This window comes from Camelus dromedarius, chromosome 2 (genome assembly GCF_036321535.1).
Source record: "Camelus dromedarius isolate mCamDro1 chromosome 2, mCamDro1.pat, whole genome shotgun sequence".
NCBI classification, from domain to species: Eukaryota; Metazoa; Chordata; class Mammalia; order Artiodactyla; family Camelidae; genus Camelus; species Camelus dromedarius.
Window position 1 is genome coordinate 117043104 of NC_087437.1, and position 22859 is coordinate 117065962.

General features: G+C 34.6%; 1 protein-coding gene across 1 annotated transcript in view; it reads right to left on the bottom strand.

Moving 5' to 3' along the window:
* Nucleotides 1–22859, bottom strand: part of BRWD1 (bromodomain and WD repeat domain containing 1) — a 111253-nt gene that overhangs the window by 24231 nt on the left and 64163 nt on the right. The window contains exons 23-36 of the mRNA XM_064475993.1: nucleotides 22174–22363; nucleotides 21174–21299; nucleotides 20974–21081; nucleotides 17906–18030; nucleotides 17143–17225; nucleotides 14958–15069; nucleotides 14294–14355; nucleotides 11753–11908; nucleotides 11426–11546; nucleotides 10398–10523; nucleotides 8870–8942; nucleotides 7896–7937; nucleotides 6086–6232; nucleotides 5355–5507 (exon numbers count right to left, since the gene is read on the bottom strand). Coding sequence (XP_064332063.1) covers nucleotides 5355–5507; nucleotides 6086–6232; nucleotides 7896–7937; nucleotides 8870–8942; nucleotides 10398–10523; nucleotides 11426–11546; nucleotides 11753–11908; nucleotides 14294–14355; nucleotides 14958–15069; nucleotides 17143–17225; nucleotides 17906–18030; nucleotides 20974–21081; nucleotides 21174–21299; nucleotides 22174–22363 — 1624 coding nt within the window. The remainder of the gene's footprint in view (nucleotides 1–5354; nucleotides 5508–6085; nucleotides 6233–7895; nucleotides 7938–8869; nucleotides 8943–10397; nucleotides 10524–11425; nucleotides 11547–11752; nucleotides 11909–14293; nucleotides 14356–14957; nucleotides 15070–17142; nucleotides 17226–17905; nucleotides 18031–20973; nucleotides 21082–21173; nucleotides 21300–22173; nucleotides 22364–22859) is intronic.

Genomic DNA, 22859 nt, shown 5'->3' on the forward strand with positions numbered 1-22859 from the left:
ATGATTCTCGATTGATTTTTCCCACATTTACAAGTACAAACCCCAAAATGCTTCCTCCTAAAGTTAGATAGGAAGTTGGTTGGTTTTAAGATTACTATTCAGGCAGCAAAAGAGCAGTGTCTCCTTGGGGCAAGGGAACAAAAGCACTTCTGCACCAGTATCTACTTGAAATGTGACTGCCTTTGATGCCACTTAGATCTAAAAAAGAATTATTATTAGAACAAAAGTTTGCACCCAGTAGAATACATTATGCCCTATAACTTTAATTATGTAAGACTGTGTTGTAATAACCTCTACAATAACATCAAATCTTTACAAGAACAGCAATGTGATGTTAAGTGCTAGTATAAATAACTTTTTGGTAGAGCTATATATTTACCAGAAGTACTCTTTACTCATCCACAATCATTCCTGAAAATAAGTATAAAAATATAATATTCAAAAGCTAATTATTAATCACTTTGGTGCATGGTGGAGGATGGTGGAGAGACGAATACTAGAGAACCCTTAAAAAGGTATGTGAAACAAATGAATTTCCCATATTCATACATATATATAAAAACATACATACACAACACAAATACATGTACAAGTATCAACCACTTTATGAAAGTTCACTTTATGACACTTCACTTTTACAAAAGACCTACTGTAAGAAATTCAAAGAGGATTTTCAACTTTATGAAAAAAAAAAGATGAAAACAGCATTCTGCATTTGTTCGTAGCAAGCCATTACAGAGGCAGTGTGTACCCCAAACAGCAGGAGTGGCATTCCAGCCTCCTTCCCCCAGCAACTACACTCAGCATCTCAGCATCGGGTCACCAGTTTTGAACTTGTCTGTGAGCATCTGAGCTCTACCTTGACCTATACTGTGCATCCGTTAGCAAGATATGTCCAAAAGTTACCTATTTCTTTACCTTACACAGTTTCAGCTTACGAAAGACTTTAGAGGAATGCTCTACTTTCAAATACAGGGGGAAACCTGTACATACACGTGAGTTGAGTATATGTGAAGTCTGTAATCCCTCTTCATCTTGAAATGATTAATGTTATTTCCAGTATTTTGCGTATATATTGTTTTCCTTCAAACCTGAACTCTAACATAAGTTACCAATTTTAACAATTTTTCCCTCAATCATACTAACTTTGAAACCTGATAATCTTGAATATCACTATTTTCATATATCTGTTTTCTCATCAGCTTTTATGTAAAATTCAATAATACATTTGAACTAAAAATAAACATTATTTAACATAAATGAGTGGTAAAATTATCAGCTCCTCAACGTGAAAAAGGGCATGTATAGAAAGCCCACATTTAGCATCGTACACGACAGTAAAGAATGAAACTTTCCCCCTTGGATCAGGAATGAGACAAGGAAGCCTGCTTTTACCACTGCTATTAAACGTTGTACTTTAAATTCTAGCCAGAGCAATTAAACAGGAAAATAATTAAAAATAATTCAAACTGGAAAGGAATTAGTAAAACCATCTCTATTTGCAAATGAAAGGATCCTATATATAGAAACAAAGATTCCACAAGAAGGCTATTAGGGCTAACAAATTAATTCAGCAAAATTACAAGGGATGAGATCCACATACAAGAATCGGCTGTGTTTCTATACACCAACAATGAACAAGTAGAACAGGAAATTAAGAAAGCAATTGCATTTCAAGTAGTATCTAAAACAATAACACATCTGCAAATAAACTTAACCAAGGAGGTATAAGACTTTCACTGAAAATTACAAAACACTGCTGGGAGAAATTAGACCTAAAATAAATGGAAAAACTGGTATTAAGTGATAGAAAGACTTAATATTGTCAAGATGTCAATATTGGCCAAAGCAATCTACACATTCAATGTAATCCCTATCAAATATTCAGTGAACTGCTCTTAAACAGAAATGGAAAAAGTCGATTCTCAAATTCATAATGAACTGCACCCCCTGAACTGCCAAAACAATCCTGAAAAAGAATAAAGTAGGACTCATACTTACTTATTTCAAAACTTACTACGAAAGCTACAGTACACAAAACATTACAGTACTGACACAAAGACAGAAATAGACATACAGATAGACAGACACACTTATGTACAAACCAAAGGAACAGAAGTGAGTTCAGAAATAAACCCATGTATCAATGGCCAGCTCAACAGGTGGTGCTGGGAAAACTGGACTTTCACAAGAAGGAGGAGCTGGACCTCCACCTTTCACCATCCATATACAAAGATTAACTCAAAATGGCTCAACAGCTTAAATATAAGAACTAAACCATAAAACTCTTAGAAAAACATATGAAGTAGATCTTTGTAACACTGGATTTGGCAATGGATCCTTTTTAAACTATTTTGAACACTTTATTTCTAAACATTCACCTCTATATAAATTACTCAAAATACATTTTTTGTGCAAGTAGTAAATATTATGTCTGTACAAAATAGTTATTAAAATTAGAATTAATGAGTCAAATGGCACTTAAGCTTCTAATACATATTTTTCAGATTGCTGCATAATAGTGTTGGGCATCTTACAGGCTATGTGACCCTTAGTGGCAACATTCTTAAACAGGAAACCAAGAGCACAAGAAACCAAAGGGGGATGGGGGCGAGATCAACTGGGTTTCATCAAAATTAAAAACTTGTGCATCAAAGGCCATTATCAACCAATAAAAAGACAATCCATAGAATGAGAAAATAACTGGAAAGCATTTATATAATAAGGACTTAATATTGAGAATATATTTTAAAATTCCTACAACTTACCAAATAAAGACAAAAAATCCAATTAAATATTGGGCAAAGCACTTGAATAGACATTTCTCCAAAGAAGACACACAAGTGGTCAATAAGCACATAAAAAGAAACTCAACATCATTAGTGTACTGGTTAAATTTTATTTTCTGTATTTTTTTCTTTTTTCTTTTTTTTTTTTTTTGCTTTTCCAAATGGAGGTAATGGGAATCAAACCATGTACCTTGTACGTGCTCAGCACGCATTCCGCCAACTAAGCTATACCCTCATCCCCTATTTTCTGTATTCTTGATGTTCCGGCATTTGGAGCCTTGATTCTGGTGAGACTGCCCCTCCTAGGGCTAATTCCCAGAGACAGCAAATGGCTCTTTCGCAAGTGTACCTTTGATATACAAAACAATCACCTCTGATAAACAAAACAATCGGTCCAGAGCTCACATCCCTAACTACCTTCTTCATCAAGCTCTCACAAACCACGCCAATATTCCCCCTACCCTACCTAAATCAGCCCAGGGCCAGGATTCAGACATCTAAAGACCACCCCTATAGGCCAAAGCTCCAGTCATTCAAACTAGCCAATCCTAGACTGTTTACTCAGCCCTGCCTTGCCTTCCTGCAAACACCCCAATATAGGCTCTGAGCCAAGCTCTTCCCCTCCTCCCCTTTGCCTACTACTCCCCTTTGCCTTGTTCCATCACCATATGGCCCAAATGTTGAATCATACTTCTGTTTCTAGGAATCTGTGAATATAAACTTCTTCATGACAATTCCCATCTGCATGTCTTACCATACCTGATTAAAATAAATTCCAGGCACAATTTTCAATAAGTCATAACTTAAATGCAAATCAAAACCACAATGAGATTAATACTTCACATTCACTACAATGGCTACAACTTTTTGAAAGAACACAGAAAGTAACAAACTTGGTCAAGGATGTGGAGAAACTGGAATCCTCACACATTGCTGGTGGGAATGTAAACTGGTGGTCATTATGGAATACAATTTAGTGGTCCCTGAAGATGTTAAACATAGAACTACCCTAAGAACCAGAAATTCCACTCTTAGATACATACCTAAGAAAACTGAGGGCAAAAATTCTTACAGATACTTGTATTCCCGTATTCACTGCAGCACTAATCACAACAGCCAGAAAGTAGACAACAATTTAAGTGTCCATCAACAAATGAAGGAACAAAATGTCATATACCTATACAGTGGAATATTATTCAGCCATAAAAAGGAATAAAGTTCTGATACATACAATAACAGGCATGAACCTTTAGGACATTATGCTAAATGAAATAAGCCAGACACAAATGACAAATATCGTATGATTCAACTTCTGCGAAATATCTAGAATAGGTAAATTCACAGAAAAAGTAAGTAAATTAGATGTTACCAAGGGCCGAGGGAAGGGGAGAATGTGGAATTATTGCTTACTAGTTACAGAGTTTCTGTTTGGGGTGATAAAAAAGACTTTTGGAAATCCATAGCAGTTATGGTCAAACAACATTGTGAATGCAATTAATGCCACTGAACTGTATACTTAAAGATGGTTAAAATGGTTAAATTTTGTTTTATATTTGTAACAATTTTGAAAAAACTGGTACTACACCAAAATCCATTAAATTGTACTCTTAAATGGGAGAGTTATATGATGTATCCTCAAACATGTATTTTACTTAAACAAAACGGAAAAAAGACATGAATGAAATTTATTTTCTCTCGAAACAAAGTCTCACAAATGGTGAACACTGACAATAACACAAGCTTGGAAAAACATTAGACTTGAATGTTAAGGTGATCCAGTAAGCAATTTGGATACTGAATGCAATGAAAGGTTCTCAGGTTAAGAGAAGTATTAACAATGCAGGAGTCTGACAATAAGTAATGAGGGAAAAGTGAAATTAAGACAAAATGGTTAATCAGCGGTGATAATCACTGATGACAGAGAATGTGCTATAATCAAACAATTGCTTTATTTTAAAATCTTACTCTCAAATTATTGTTTTGTTAAATTACCCAGCACACTGGCTAAAAAGGTTTGTGAATATTCACTGAGAGTATGTGCACACTTTTGTGTATTTATGTTTCAACAAGTTTTGAAAAATTATCCAACATAAAACATTGTAATAAAAATTTATGAATGTCCTCTCTACTTGTATTCTTAAGTAATCAGATCACTCATGTGTTTCTGCTTCAGATCCAAAATATTAGTACACCATCAGTTGTCCCACCTCCACTTTTAATATTCTTCCAGTCTCTATCAAAAAGTTACCAATCCACTTTTCAGGACTCCCATATGTAAGAAACCAGGTTTTTCTCATTCTACACATCAAATACAAATCTGCTCATTCTTCACCGGTGTCCTCACTCCCACCAATTCTCTTCCGTTTGTAAAACTTCAGAAAGACAAACGCAGTTATAAGGAAACAGTAACAGACACCTGGGCAGTGGAAAAGCTCTATTCTTACTACTGGTCTCACTCTACTCACTTATCTTTAATATTCCAACCACTACCAATCAATAGAAAATTATCATCTACACAGATTACACATACTTTTTGAAAAAAAAAAAAACCACTTTTAAAATTACCTTTGATCTTTTGTTTGGTGTATATGCTTTCGCATTGCTAAATATCAACCGGATGTCTTTGCAAAATTCCAAAGGACTGTCATAATTTCCAGCTTCTAAAGTTTCCCTTACTGTTCCAAAATCCATTGGAGTATCTATAATATCTCGGTAATCCTAGGTTTTAAAAACAACAGTAAGTTCAAAGATTCAATTCTTGTTTTTAGGGGATCTTAAGAATTATCAATAATTTTTTAAAAGAGGCCCAAATATATAGGCAAGATAAGAAATATACTAAAATTATATACTTGGTAGCAGGATATGGAACAGTTTTTGTTTCCTTCTTTATACTCTTCTATAATTTCTAAGCTTCCTACAGTAAATTTGTGGTTTATAATCTGACTCTTTTTTCAAAAGGTCATTTTCCATTTCCCCATTGGAAACTGAAGACAGACACTTTTATTCAGTGTATAGTTTTCCTGGGGCTGGGTCTACTTAGACAGTAGGTAATCATGCAGATAATCCTCCAGTTATTATGTAACATTGGTTACTAATATTAAATCTTAATCCAAGTTACAAGGAGGTCTACAAATTCAAGACAACTGTGTAAAACAACCCTTTCATGGCTGATTTAGCGGTAGGACACAGAGCTAACATGAAGCCTGGAAATCTTATTCTTTAATTTAAATACCTCTATCCCAATCTCCCCTACACCAACAGGAAAAGCCCCAAACATTCAAACAATGACAACTTACTGGATATTCAACCAAATCAACAGGTTGTCTAAATGGTTCAGAATCTTCACATTGAAAAATTAAGTTCACTAGCTCCTTACACTGTTTCTTCCAGTTGTTTTCAACATAATTAGTTGCTTTCATGCTCCTTTTTTTCCAATCACGAACCTAAAAATACATGCACAATATTAAAAGTTTTTTCAGTCTTGGAACAGTCACACTATGGTATGGTTTAGTATGGTGGTAAAAATGCAACTGAGCTGTTGTCTTCCACATTATGTCAAAATATGTCATTATGTGAATTTTTATCTGCTTGGGGGAAAATTCACTTTTTTGTAAAAACCCAATAATGTCATATCTGTTACTCTAAAAACATTTTCATTCCACCACTTATCTCCGAAGCTTAGAAAATGTTTTCACAGAACATGAAGTATCACACTGGATAATGCGGTAGGCAGAATAATGGCCCTGAACATGTCTACATCTTAGTCCAAGAACCTGTGACTATGGCAAAAGAGACTCTGCAGGTAAGACTAAAGGAGTGGATTTTGAGATGGGGACACAGTTCGGAGTATCAGGGTGGGCCCAATGGAATCACAAGGGTCCTTATGTGAGGGAGGCAGAAGGGTCAGAGTCAGACTGAAAGATGCTGTGCTACTGACCTGGAGATGAAGACTGGGGCCATGAAGTTCCAGAAGTGGGAAAATGCAAGGAAACAAATTCTACCCTAGAGTTTCCAGAAAGGAACACAGCTATGCTGACACCTTGATTCTAGCCCAGTGAGACCCAGGTCAAACTTCTAATCTACAGAACTACAAGATAATATTTTTATTGCTTAAGCCACTAGGATTTATAATTTGATACAGCAATCATAGCAAACAAATACTAAACAGATACTAAATACTTAAGTCTGTTTAAAAATGAAATTATGTGAAAATGACAATCACAAGACAATTCAAGTCTAACTTTTCAATGTTATTTGAGGCAGCATAGTATGAAAACTGCTGTGATTAAAAGCTTAAATTTAAGCAGCATTTGATGAAATTTAAAATAAGAACATTTTAAGCACTGTCAAATTAATAACCTTTATTTTTTAATTAATAGATCACATTAGAACTTCAAGAGCTGCTGGTGACACAATTCTAACTACTCAATACTCAAAATTTATTCTCACTTCATTCTCCTTAACCCCAACCCCCAACAAATCAGTTTTTAAAAAGGTTCAGTCACCAAATCCTCATTAATTTTCCCATTAAAAGGTCTCATCTTCCTCCCTTCCTCTCCATTCCAAGCAAACACTATTCCCACTATGGAAACACTACTTCCATCTTTTACTCCTAGATTCTTACCGTGAACTCCTAACATTAATACATTCAATATCCATCCTCTTATCCCTCAAAACCTATTTATCTATTTTGGCTACAGAACTGACTCTCTAGTATAAATTTAAATGAAATCCTTGGTTTTCAATATTACCATAATCTGCTCCCAACATAAAAGTCAGACACAAAACTACTTTGCTTACTCTGAAACTCAAACCCTACACCAGTCAGTGGGCCACAATTCCCTACTTTTCTGGCTTAGATCATAATAACACCTACGTTTTGAATGTCTTCTTACTCTGTTTCATTCTGAGGACATTATTCAAATCTCAACTCTTCCATTAAACCTTACCTAGACATCCACCTTTCAGTGATTTCTCCCATTTCTTTTATAAAACATTCAATATCAATATCAACGTAACTTTCCAAAGTCAACATGTAAAATCTTACATTGATTTTAAAACACAGAATAAACAACCAACAAAGGTTAGTCACACAGATTAACTTACTCTCCTTCTTCCAGAAGATGTTTTAGGAAGATCACTATCATCCTAGGAATAAAAATCAGAGCAACTTAAGTGTTAATATTTTCATTAGATGTGCAATAATCTTTATAAAAAGCATATCAAAGACATCAGGTCTTATGAAGGTTATAACTTGCTAACAAAATCTCAAAAGCCAGACTACCAGATGATCTTCGTGGCACTCATACTCCAATGAATCAACCTGTATTCTTATTCTTAACAGTTCTTTTACATCCCCTGAGAACATGCACTAATTCCAAAATATACATGTAATTCCAAGACACGCACAAGGAGCTTTAAATTTGTGTTTTTCATCTATCCATAAAACTCAGAAACACAGTTTCTCACAGTTTCCTGGATTTTGTGCTCTAGACATTTTCTTATTCCTTACATCACATATTTTATTCTAATGTAAATTAGCATGAAAATCAGTGAACTACAGTAAGAGTTTGTGTAGAAACTGACAGTACACTGTTTTTAAAGAATATCCTTCCTATAACTCCATGCAATAACCTGATTTTGTATGAAGTGGAATTATACACCACCACTGATACCTGCCGTTACTTACACTTTAATACCATCTTGAGTGAAGGACTTGGGGTACTTAAACCATGGTAAAAGTCATTAATTTTTAATTACAATTAAATTAGATACTGATTTTACCAAAAATATTTTCAAGGTACTTCTTATCTCCCTCTAGCTAAAATCTGGATAGAGAACATATTCTACACCTAGTTTATTTACTTAGACATAATTTATCTGATATCAATTATTGGCTATTACTTCACTGACCATCTAGATAATTTAAAAAATGTATTTTTTATCAAGTGCCCTATTTTCATAGTTCACTGGAATATAGCACGAACTGATAAAGATAACCAACATTTTCTACTTCACTCTTCATTCTTTATGTTATTTGAAATTAACAAAAATCATTATAAAATTGACAAACTTCATACCAAATCCTCGGCATTTTGCTCATCATTTTCTGAAGTATTGGAAAGTTCTGAGATATTGGTACAGTCTTGATTCCTAAAAGACAATTTTTTACTTTAACGGTATGCAAATATGGTTACTGTTTCCAAATATTCAAATCAGAGGGTAAGATACAAACAGTTCCCCAACTATGTACATCTAATTTCAATCAGAAGAATATCAGGTTTTTACCCTATCATCTATGGAAACAACCAATTAAAGTACTAAAAGTAATTTTTTTTCAATTAAGTGTGTATGGAAATTAAGCTGGTAACCTAGAAATAACACATGTATGGCCTCAATTGGAAGAATACACAGATGAGTTTTTCTAAGTTATCATCACTGGTAATATCTGTACAGTTGAGTACCAGGAAAATGGTTAATTTGCGATGTAAGAGATTAGAAGCAAAAAAGAAAGTAGAAACTAAAGTAAATTATATCTTAACCTCACTGTAAACCCAGCAGAGAAAGAATGCTAAAACAGGAGATGAAAATGGGTATGCGGTCTTCCTAAAGCAGGAAAGAAGAAAGTTTTGGGGAAGAGGCAATAAGTCAGAGTCCTCCAGACATAGGACAGATTCAATCCAGTGAAGTGAAACAGAATGGAATCAGTTATTCCCCAGTTTGTAGCTAGATGTTGAAAATGATGCCACAGTTCATAAATTATCTTCTCCAGTATATAATTCTTTCAAAGAATTTTTATAACTATGGGGAAAAGGCATGTAAGGTCACAAGTCAAAATCATTCATTTAAAAGGAAAGAGGCTGAATAATGTGCCCAGAGTCACTCAGAATGTTCACTAGAACAGATCAGGTTAAGCCTGGATCTCAATTTACAGGTGAGTTTTCACCCTACTATTGTTCCAAATTGATTTCCAAATGCAAGAAAGTGTGTGAAATATTCACACATACACACTTTCACAGGACACAAGCCACATTAAGTTAAAACTCAATCTAATCATGAGTAAATACCAAACACAAATTAAGTAAACTCTACAAAATGTGTCCAACACTCATAAAAAATGATGAGGTGATGAAAGAAAGGAAAAGACTAGACAACAAATTAAAGGTGACTGAGAAAACAGTGAATGCAGTGAGGATTCTGGATTGGATCCTGAAACAGAAAAAAGACTGATGTAAAAAACGGATGAAATCTAAACAAATTCTAAACTTTAGGCAATAGCACTGTACCAAAAGTAAATTTTTTAACATTTCATAAGGACACCAAAGTTGCATAAAATGTTAATATAGGGAAAAATCGGGTGAAGAGTGTATATATAAGGCAACTCTCTGTAGAATAAAATTATTTCAAAATTTAAAAAAAATTGGATTGTTCTATTTCTCATTCTTTGCTGAAATTACAATCACAAAAGAAGCAATGTAAAGAAATGTTACTTAACGAACATATTCCAAGGGTGTAATTCAGAAAGCAAAAATTAAGAACCGACTAGTTGCAAGAGCACAGCATGTAAAGCCACTTTGCTGCAAATGTCTGTAACTTGAGATCACTTACTTGATAAATTTTAAAAGCTGGTCAGTTATCTTCTTAGCTGATCTTGCAATTACACTCTCAGGTTCATTAAATGTTCTAGCATTATGTTCTATATATCTGACTTCCCACACTAAAGCAGATAGCCTCCTTCAAAGTAAAAAGTAGGCAATTTAGGGCTTTAAAAATGAAAAGAGAGAAATCAAGTAAAAAAAGAAATCCAGCATGTTAAGCCAGCATGATGTATTGATTAAACCATAAGTGCAAAGTCATAATGAATAACCTTTAACGCTGTCAACTTGACCCAGCCATCAGCACTGATGCTGGAAGCTGAGCTGCAGGGAGTAAGGACCAAAAGTCTTAACAAATCACTTAATCACATCCAGAAAACTGGAAGAGCAACCTCCCTTTTCACATTGCCTGTCAGCATATTGGAAGTTGCGGGGACTCAATGAAGAAAATGTGTTAAATACCATCAATCCTAAGAGACTCCGTCTCACTGTAAACTAGCAAAGTGGTTTCTGATCAAGGGCACGTTCCCACATGTGACTACAGAGATAAACTAACACCAAGAAATGGGAACTCAAGAAGTCAGTTTTTTGTAAAGATAATTTCTCGAAGTAAATGAATCATAAAGAATAAAATACCATAAACTGCTTTAAAAAAAAAATCATTGAGAATGGGAAATTTTATAATTATCAATGCTCTAGATGCCAGAGATAAAAAGTTGATGACTATGGGGAATTAATCTTTCAAAGGCCCGAAAATCCAATTAACTAAACTTTATATTTAAATGGAGCAGCTTTTGTAAGAAAAATAGATTACTGAAACTGATGAATGAAACAGGCATTTTTTCTTATCCAGGTTCTATCTGTACCTACCCACAGGCATCTAACACAATGTCTTACACACAGAACCAAGACATGACTCTAATGATAGAAGAGAATGAAACAGAAAAAAATGTACTCAGCCCCAACTCCACCACTACCTCTGTTAACTCTAGTTGGTATGGCCAAATATTCAAGCTATTTTAAAAGTAAGTTTCTACTAACCTGTAAAATCGATTAACAAGTCTCATTCGAATTGTGTACAGATCAGTTGGATAGGCCACTACAGTACAGTACTTGGGATACGTACACAGATCAACTGGACCTGCAAAAGCTGCTGCTATGTCTGCAATGGCAGGAAGAATTTTTATCAAATAAGTTCATTACCTCTAAGTGATATTTCTCTGCAAATCATTCATAAAATAGAGCTACATTTAACACTGCAGGCTTAACCAAAAAATAACAAATAGAAATTGTAATAAAGAACACAGCCACAATTATGCTACTATTTTAAAATACTTCTGTGGAAAACTTGTACATGAAAAAACTTACCAAGATTCAAAAGTTGATCTATACCACTAATAATTCGTTCACATTCTTCATCTCTCGATTTCTGACCCCATTCACCATCTTGGGGTTTGTAGAGCAATTTCTCTAGCTCATCTGAAGTGACAGAAATACTAGCTCCTAATTCTTCAGGTGGATCAACTATGATTCCATCAAGAAAGAACAAAAAAGAAAAAAATCAAAACCAAAGAACAAATATACACCTATATTTCAATTGTCAAAAGTTCATAAATAAAACATTAATCAATGGAAAAAGTAATTATTTTACAGTAGAGAAACCCAGCAGGCACCACCTGAATCAAATGACTAAGTTAACATGCCCAGTAATAGGACAAGCTGCGATCATGTGCCTCCCGATGTGATGCACTGAGAAGACCACAACATCACTTCTCTGACACTTCTGCCAAATATGCAAACTCTGAATTTAATCATTAGGAACCATCAGACAAACCTAAATCAAGGGAAATTCTACAAAGTAAGTGGCCAGTGCTCTTCAAAGTACCCCAGTCATGAAAGATAATGGAAAGACTTACAGATCCCAGTCTAAGGGAGACTAAGAAGACATGCGATGAAATCCAATGTGTCAAAGAACATGAGGACCACAGTCAAAATTTGAGTAAGATCTACAGATTAGAACTGAATCAACAGTATTTTTCTGATTTTGATAAATGCACTGTACTTATGTAAGATGTTAACAATTCAGAAAACCAAGTGTTCAGAAACTCTGTACTCTTTTTGAAATATTCTTAAGTCTGCAGTTATTTCAAAATAAAATGTTTAAAAAGTGCAAAAAGACTCATAATGGAAGAGAGTGTACATTTTAAAAAGAACAAGAGGTAATGTAAATACTCAGAGAATATTTTCTTGAAAATTGTAAGTAAATATGTCAACAGGACTGGAAGAAAACATATTAACTCAACAATGATAAATGCCGTTTATTACGATTTTAATGTACATTTCCAAGACTGATAACGCAACTGAGCTTTTCTTCATATGCCTCCAAATTAATTTTTTTTGCCTGCTCATATCTTCTGACAATCTTTGTAAAGGTTTTATCGGCCTCATTAATATGTAAAATCTCTTTATGTAAGTGCTTTTATTGATTTGGTATCACTTATAAAAAAGCAGCTATAAATAGTAGTTAAAGGAACTGGTTGGTGCAGATGGCTCAGGCTAGAAACCAAAGTCCTATCCTTTCCAGAAGTGTGTGACTTAGACAAGTTACTAAAAACTCTGAGCCTTAGTTCCTTCACCTGTAAAATTAATAATAGAGCATCACTGCAGGGCAGAATAAGTGAACTAATACATAAGAAGTTCTTAAGGGGGGAGGGTATAGCTCAAGTGGTAGAGCGCATGCTTAGTATGCACAAGGTCCTGGGTTCAATCCCCAGTACCTCCCCCTAAAAAATAAATTAAAAAGTAAATAAACCTAGCTACCTCCCCCATCAAAAAAAAAGTTCTTAGGAGCAGAGTAAGACCTCAAGAAATGTTGGTTTTCACTTAACTATATATGCTTTATATATTGCAAAGCATCATTTCAGATTCCTAAGTATTATTTGTTAAGATGCTAATAAGCTCAAATGAAAATTTAATGAAGGAGTCACTGGTGACTTTTAAAAGTGTAATTATTTAATTTTTTAAAAAAATTCCTTATCTCTAATGTAAAGCAAAACAACAGTTGATGGAAATACACCAGAGAATAAAACACAAAGGAAAACGGCTTGACCCCTAAGGCAGACACAGAAGAAGTCACAAAGCAAAGCATTCCCATGTCAACAAATGGTAGAGGTGGAAGGACAAAAGCTTCTGTGTGTTTTGAGGCTGAATCAACACTAGCATAAAAGAAAGCTTGATAGTGGAGAGGTGGGAGGTAAGACAATATAGAGGGCAGCCCTTCAACAAGTCTGTAACGAGAGTAAAATAATTTAGTAGCTAAAATGTTCAAATAAAGTCAAATGAAAGATGTACAAGAGACAAATTGAAATCTGAATGGAGACAGGAAGGAGGAAATTAAAATGGTTTGAGTGAATGAACTAAGTATAAACACCAGATCCAAGAGAAGCTCAAAGGGTGGGACAGCAGCACTGGAGAAGAGGCAGGCTTTGGAAGAGACATGTACCTCCCGTTGGAAAGGAACAGGCAGTCCCCAGTAAGACAGGCAAGCTGAGGTGATGCCGAAGACAGATGGAAGCCAAGTTAGACCTTCTCTTTGAAGAAAGAACAAGGATAATAGAATAAGGATGAGGAAAATGAAATGGAGGCTACATGAAGGAGGCCAAGCACAGACTAAAGCAGGTGATAAATGACAGCACACGACTAGGATACAGCCAGCATCAAGCTGGAAACTGGGTAAGAATTAATGAGCTAGATACACATAATTCTGTTGATTTCTATTAGCTAGCAAAGCTCAGTTACCAGAGTAATTTGAAAATATTTCTCAAAAAACACAAATATACTCTATGTACATTAAGATAAAAAACTGAAAACACATAGGTAAAATATTTTCATTATTAAAGGATTACATACCATTATCAGGTATTGGTTCCATGTCCCATGGGCTAAGTTTTTCAATTTCTGTATTGTCCCACCTGTTAAAACCATGTAAGTCTAGTTAGTCTTTTATAAAGACAGCTTGTGGCTAATAACTAGGTACCCACTACAAGAGTAAACAAAAAGATAGAAAATACAAAAATTAACCTTATTGTAGCAATGAAAGTTCAAATAAGTTTTTTTTAAAGAATATATTGTAAAAAAGAAGTATAAAAACGTATGCCGGGTTCAAGGACAAAACCAGAAGCCCTGTGTGGAGTGCACTCAGGGTGCGTGAAGGAAGAGTGTGAAGGCCTTAAATGCCACTCTTCAGATTGTGGGCTTCATTTCCACAACCAATAGAGAGGCGGCAAAAATTTTTTTGAACAAGGGAAATGACGTATTACGTGTTTCTGAACAATGATCCTGCAATACTGGGTTAAGGAAATATAAGAGGAGGCTACAAAAAAGGTCCCACGGAGGCACACAGAACTGGTACCAAGGCGGGCACTAGTGAACAGAGGATGCGAGAGAAACACTACAAAGGTGAGGCCAATATGACTTAATGACTTAACCTAGAACACGTTAGTTTTTCATACCACAACCTGTGCAGTGAATAAATGTTTGTAGATGGATGACTGGTTTTCATCTGCATACAGACCTAACAATGTAACACTGGAAATGACTGTCAGGGTATTGTGGCTGATACGGCTCTTGACTTAGCACTGTTCCAAACCACCAAGCGTCATCAATGATAGAGCGGAACCTGTCACCTGTAAGAGAGATGACCAAGTCTGAGACATCAATTTGTTAACACTAACATTTTTAATTTACAAAATACTATTTGATACAGATAAAACAAATCAAATAATATTTTTATCTTAAAATTAGCCACCCTTCCCCATTGCATTTTTCAGTAATAAAATACACGTGAAAAAGACAGAGTGTTACACTCAGCAATTTACTGAAGGTATAGAACCGAGTAATTTTTAAAAGTCATTTATAACTAGGTTCCATTATTTAGCGGATCCAAATACCCACTGCAAAATAAGTTCTATTACAAAGAACAAAATTAAAACTCAAAAATCTTTTACTACAATGTATACTATCAGTAAATACTTGTTTACTAAGTGTATTAAATATACTTATGAAATATGTAACATTTCCTGAATAAAATAAAATTATAAAAGTATGATTAGAAGTTAATCCATGATTATTCTAAAGTTGCTGCTATGTAAGTATCTCCACAGTAAACAGTGCTCTAATTCTTAAGATCTCACAAGAAAAATCAGGTCTAAATGTACCCCTGACAATGCCTACATATCTATTATTTAAAAGAATTAACAATCCTCATATCCCATTATCTCAGCATGATATCAAAGCAGCCAAGCAGACCTCAGGAGAAGACCTATACAAACCAAAGGAGCTGGAAGAATGTTTCAGCTGACGTCAGTGATTTTAGATCACACATACACATTTCTAAATGGATTCTGTAACTGTTAGCACTTCTAGAGAAACAAACTGTATCTGACCTTTGTCTTATATACATGACAACAGAAACACAGACTGCTGTAGTAACTCTGTCTCTCTTCCCATCCATCCCGTCATTTCAGAACAAATCACCATGAAAAATAATACTTATCCTCATTAGAAATTCTTTGAGAGATTAACAATTCTTTCTTCAAGAAAAGTTTTACAGAGGTAGTATCAATCAATGGAAGGTATATACTAAAATTTTGATATAATACCATAGTTCCTAATTCTATAATGTAAATAACCTAATTTAACAAGTATCAATTATAGAATTTGTTAAATAAGTATTATAGTAATAACAACAAATCCAGTGACTTCATTTTGAGAAGCCTAATATAAAAACATGTTTATTTAGAGAGCCAGTCTTTGATATCAAAAAGAAAATGATCTTAAGCCTTCTTTTAATTTAAAGTTGCTCATCTTACACTGAAAAAGTATTATTTCAGCTGAAAACACCTTCTAATATTAGATAAATAGGGAAGAAAAATGTTACATAGTTCTTTGGGACTTGGCCGCATGACTTGTTAACTCCCACATATTTTGGCTGTCTGGGTTGGTATGATATCAAAGTAAGATAAGATTTTTTTCAAATAAACCGATTTTGGCTAGATATTTTGGCTAGTCAAGAATAGAATAAACTGAGTAAAAAGTTCTCAATACAGCAAAAATATAAAAAAGCTTCCTATAATATCACTGCTCAAACTTTAGGAGAATAAGATTTTATGGGGAGCAAAAATAAATTAATCAGTATAAGAGATTTGGTGCAGTAATTTCACAACCTCAAAAATAAAACAAAACCACCAGATTACAAGGAGTGGTTGGGAATCATTCCCTAGCATTTACTTGTAGATAATTAAAGTTAAAAAAATGTTCTTTGAATGAGCATGTTGGCAGAATAAAATGAGAGCTTCTAAAGTACACACCGTGGGGGCTGAAAAACATAATAGATAGGAAAAACACAATAGGTAGGAAACTATAAACTGAATTATTTTTCAGCTTTCTGATTGTTTTGCAACACGGGGTAATTCTGTGAATTATACCAGTTTCACATTAAAGACAGCAGTAATATTGTATGGACAAGTCTGAAATAAAAGGTCTACTCTAGCCTTTAGTCAATGAGTAAGAAATCATCCTTCCAAAAGGTACCCTACATACCAAGCCCTAAGCAAAATACACTTATCACTTACATTTCTTTCTAGAATTTATATGGTTGCATCACCATAATAAGCAACACTACAACCAAAAAAATATGTCAATGAAATGAGAGATAATTTCTCACGGTATAAATAAAACTCAATTAAGGACAGACTTACATGACTGCCAATTCCTCTGTCTTGCTTCATCATAAAATTGACGTAACACAAGAAAGTCAATAACATCTGGCATATCATGATATCTAAACAGAAATAAAAGATTACTGAGTTTCCTGCATAGTACGTTGTAGTCTAGACCAACAATGTCCAAAAGAAATACAATGTGGGAAAAAGAAAGAAATTCAGTGGAAGCCAGATATGTAATGTTTAATTTTTGACTAAAGCAAAAAGAAACCAGTGAAATTCATTTCAGTAGTACGCTTTATTTAACCCAGTGTGTCTAAATGCTGGCTCACCACATAGTCAATACAAAATAATGAGGTATTTTACATGCTGCTTCTTTATGCCAAGTCTTCGAAATCACTGTGTACACTTAGATCACACTCAGTTCAAATCAGTAATAGTTCACGTGCTCAACAGCCACATGTGGCTGACAGCTATCATACTGGGTAGCACAGGTTTAGTAAATTATTTACTCTAATGTTTTCTCAAAAACAAATGCAGAAGCAAATTCCTCTACAGGCCAGAATTCTCTACACATCTAAGTGGCAAGGAAAATGCATACACATGCTTGTGCCTAACTGCTGCTGCAACACCACTATTTTTCCTTCTAGTGGGCCCATCATCAGAACTTCAGCTTATACCTTAGGCTGTTCACAGTGCTCCACTGCTTACCCTGCAGCTGATGTGGAGAGGGAGTGCTAACCAGCAAGAAGGAAAACCGAAATATAAAAAATTCCACACACACAAGAGAAACACATACCTAATTGAGAAAGATCTGTCCGTAAGTTTTCCAGTTGCAGGATCTATAAATGCTAGTTTGAGGCAACAGAGCGTAGGGGGCCCAACCTCATATCGTATTCCAACTATTTTGACCAATTCTTGATCCTTTAACAGATATTTTTAAAAGAATAACTGGTTAAAATAACGAAATTCCTTAAGACTATAATTCTCCACATATTGCCAAATTAAGTCAACTCACAATTTAGAATTCCAAACCAGGAGAGGAGTTTAATTTACCATTGATTACAATCATTTCTGCTAAATCTTCACATCTTTTTGGAGGCAGGTATTTAATACTGTTCCTAACATAAGGAATATACTCACTTCAGAAAAAACACAACAAAAGTGTAAGAAGGAATGCACAAATCTTCCATCAGCTCAATATCTAAAGACAATCACTGTGAACAATCTGAATTTCCTTCTGGCTTTCTTTTCTTCCTAGAGACACATTTTCATTATACAATTTTGTATTATGCAAGTCAAAATACATAGGCATTTGGTTTATTAAATATTCTTCCAAACCTTGATATTAAATCTCTACCTAATACATTTCAAAAAGTTATTTGTTGAGGATCTACTATGTGCTGTGACCTATTCTAGGCAGTAGGGATAAGACAGAGAACAGGAGACAGTTCCTGCTATAACTGACTATCTTACTCATTAATGGATGTATCATAAGCCTTCCCCATAATGTTTCCTAATTCTAAGAGTATGAGAAATCATTCATCCATTTATTCATTGCACAAATGTTATTGTTATAATGTACCAAAGTGCTAAGAGTACAGCTGATTTTCATTATTTGCATCATTCTTATAATTCTATAAAGTTACCTGAAACAGTGAATTAGTGAATACTTAACCACTGCTCCTGGAGAAAATACAGGGTTAGGTTGCTACAGGCCTCCAGTCACAACATTTCTGTCACCTAATTAATATAGTATCTTATTTTACGTGAGTTACTGTGTAAAGACATCTCATTTAATATATGTCGTTGATTCATTAAAACTGAACTGACAGCCACAGCACTGTAACTCAAGCCTAAACAAAGCTTATCTAACACATATTTTCTCCATGAAGTACAGAATTCACTTTCTTGTGCTTAGTAAACACAATACAACACTTTAGCACTACACTTAGGGGCAATTTTAAACAGTAAATCACCAACAAAAAGCTTTAAAAAAGTGAAAAAAGTGGTATTAAATAAGACTATAGAAAAGAACACTTATTTGTAATATGAGGGCTCAGAGGTATCCCCTTGTTCAACCTCAGCTGGGAACATGCTAGGTGGGCAAAGTCAAGTTTTCTGCCACTCTGTGCATGTCTGCAAGTGAGCAGAAAGCATCCTGAGTATTGATTTTGGTGTTAAAAATAGCATAGAGTGAGTAGGCAAGCTCACTATACAGAAATCTGAAAAATGTGGATCAAGTGTACTCAGGTACACAGTGTGGTGTACAGTGTACAGTGAAGCAGACATAAATATGAATGTATCTAAAGCCAAATTCACAGCAGTAGAGCCATTAAGCTGAATGAGTGTTAAGAACAGCTATCTTTGTTAAAATTAGTTTTTTCATCTTCTGACAGTTACTGAAAATATCAGAAACATAAAGTATAAAGAATAAAAATCACTTGTAATACTATTTTACATATAATCACCACTGACATATTAATGTCTTTATTTTGGTTGACTGTATGTCTTTAAATTCTTATGATAACCACAGACAATTTCACATCCCATTTTTCCTCTTAGCAATACACTGTATGTGCCTAACAAATACTGTAAAAGCCTCAGTTACATTGTGAGCTCTACATAGTAGCCAACTGTGTGAATATACCATGGTTTGATTCATCAGTAATGTGGGATATGTGGACTTCTTCTAATTTTTTGTTTCTATAAACAGTGATACAGGATTACTCTGCTCATAAATTTTACGTACTTCTGGTTGTTTCCTAAATTACCAGAAATAAAATTAGTGATTTCAAAGGTCTAAATATTTTCACTTTCAATTCCAATTGCCAAGAGACCCTCTTGAAAGCCTAGAGCTGTTTCATGTACCCTATCACCAAGATGAGTAACAGTTAACAAACCAAAACCTTTGCTATTGTTAAAACATGGTATTTTCTTCCTTTAAATGTTAAAAGAAAAATTATAAAATTGGTTAAGTACAGGGAAGCTAAAGTTTTTCCTGTATTTTATTATGCATGAGGTTGAACATTTTTTTCCAATGTGTATTTCTTCTTTTGAAAATCTGTCCTGAATATAAGCATTTTAAGATTAATGATATATACAGCCAAGCTGCCTTCCAGTAATATACAGTGTCCACTGACAAGCATGTCTTCTACTGGATCTTTTTTTTTTTTTTTGTATATATGTGTTTTTATTGAAGTATAGTCAATTCACAATGTTGTGTCAATTTCTGGTGTACAGCATAATGCTTCATACATGAGCATACATACATTCTTTTCCTATTCTTTTTCACCATTAGTTACTACAAGATACTGAATATAATAGTTCCCTGTGCTACAGAGTATGAACCTATTGTTTATCTATTTTATATGTATTAGTTAGTATCTGCAAATCTTCCCACCCCCACCCCCGTTACCATAAGTTTGTTTTCTATGTCTGAGTCTGTTTGTTTTGTAAATAAGTTCATTTGTCTTTTTTTAAGATTCCACATATAAGTGATATCATACGGTATTTTTTTTCTTTCTCTTTCTGGCTTACTTCACTTAGAATGACAATCTCCAGGTCCATCCATGCTGCTGCAAATGGCATTATTTTATTATTTTTTATGGCTGAGTAGTATTCCACTGTATAAACATACCACCACCTCTTTATCCAGTCATCTGTCAATGGACATTTAGATTGTTTCCATTTTCTACTGGATCTTAAGATTTACCAGGTAACAGCAAAAATATTCTTAAGTAGGACATTAATGGAAAGACAGTAATGAAATATGCCTCCAGTAGGCATTTTTAATGAATTTATAAATAATTTAACTATATATGTATGTGCTAAATATTTAATAATTTAGTGATACCATCATCTTACCCTGAGATCCATTTTTCTCCATGGCTCCTTGTTAGGGTTCAGTTCATAAATGTTATTTCTTCTGACAGCCTCAATATAAGCTTCATGACCCTGTCGAAAATATATTACCTACAAAAGGGAAGTATACGTTAAAAAATAAAAACCTTAGAGTAATATTAATTTTATATTTCATATTCATGTTTTTAAATTTTATTACTCACCTCATCACCCATTTGAGGAACAAAAGGTGACTTTCGAAGTGTGGTGTCAGTTATCCAAACCGGAGGATGAAATTCATATAAATGTTCCATGTTTGTAAGCTCTGCCTGAGTCATCCTCTGCAAATTCTGCCAAGGGGACGAGAACAAAGCTTAATAGAATAGAAAGGGGCAGCATGCGCTGTTTAATTGAAAAACAGAAGAAACGTCACCATTCAGAATGACTGTTTCACGTGGCGTGTCACCTAACGACTAGTTTTTAAGCAGCATACATATCTGGTCCTTGAACGTACATAGGAACACTATCAGTTGTGCAAGCATTCACTACAGCTCTACCTAGCACTTGCCTACAGTCTCTTGGATTTCTAACAGATCCTTCCTAGCACTTCACATCCTATGAAACGGGGCTACTTTCCAACCTAAATGCTCTTCAACACACTGAGCCTGCCTGACCGACTCTCCACTCTGCATTTCACCACAGGCTAATCTTCACAGGGAATCTTTTTTTTTTTCCTTTTTCAGGGAATCTCCTCTTGACTTCAGGTTTTAACAATAGTAATTTTAAAACATGACCACAAATTCTTTAATACTTCTCCTTCCCTCTTTAAGAGGCAGAGCCGAGGTCCCCTCCACTCTAGTGTAGGCTCCACTTGCTTCTAACAAATAGAATAAAGCAGAAGTGACAATGTGTGACTGTTAAGACTAGATCATAAAAGGCTTAATTTTTAGATTCACTCAGAAAGGTTTAAGTGCCAAGTCTAACTCACAGCAGATTAGAAAGAGAAGTTTTAATAATAAAGCTGCTTTATTTTTTTTGTAAAAAATAAAAGTTTGCTTCCATTTTACATTTGACTCCTGATGACGTAACATCAATCAAAAAATACACACATACATACATACGTACATAAAGGCTCCAGTTTCCCAATAATTTCTAATTTCTAAATATGGATAGAAACTATGAAAGTGTAGATAGATGTTATTTTTAAAGATATACTTTTCTTACCTCTTTTTTAGGCTTATTTTCTTTCTTTCTCTTTCGTCTCCGTTTTGGAGGAGATAAATTCTCAGTAGACATTTCATCCTCTGAACTACTACAAAATCGGGTAATTCGTCGACGAGATGACGTTCGTAAAGGAGGCTGCAAATTGATGCCTGCATCAGCTGTCCAATCCGAATACCTAGACGAAGAGTCACTAGAAAAGGAAAATATTTTAAGTTGTATGGAACCAGAATCTAAGTCCTAATAGTAAATTAATCCTATAACCTTAAGAGAGGAGGAGACAAGAAGGAGGGAAGAAGAAAGATTCTAGGAAGATACAACTGAACAATCTGCCCTCACTATCAAGGAATATTGAAACGACCACAGATCATGAGAAAAAGAGAAAAATCTTCACTGACATTGGAAAATTAGGGAAAGACAAAGCCTGAGAAACGTTTTTTAAGTCTACTTTGGATGAGCCCTCACGTAAGACAACATCTAGAGCCAACTAGTAACTCCGCTTTCCCAACGTGAAGGGCAGTTACAAAGACAGCAGGGACAGCGCAGAAGCGTAAGAGCAGCACGCGCTGGAGGAGGCCAAGAAAGTTTCACTGGAGTGAAAACCACCAGCGACACACTGAGAAGCACAAGGAAAGCATGGCCACACCAAACAGAGAGTCGTAAATGGGCAGAGTTTCTTGCCAAGAGGG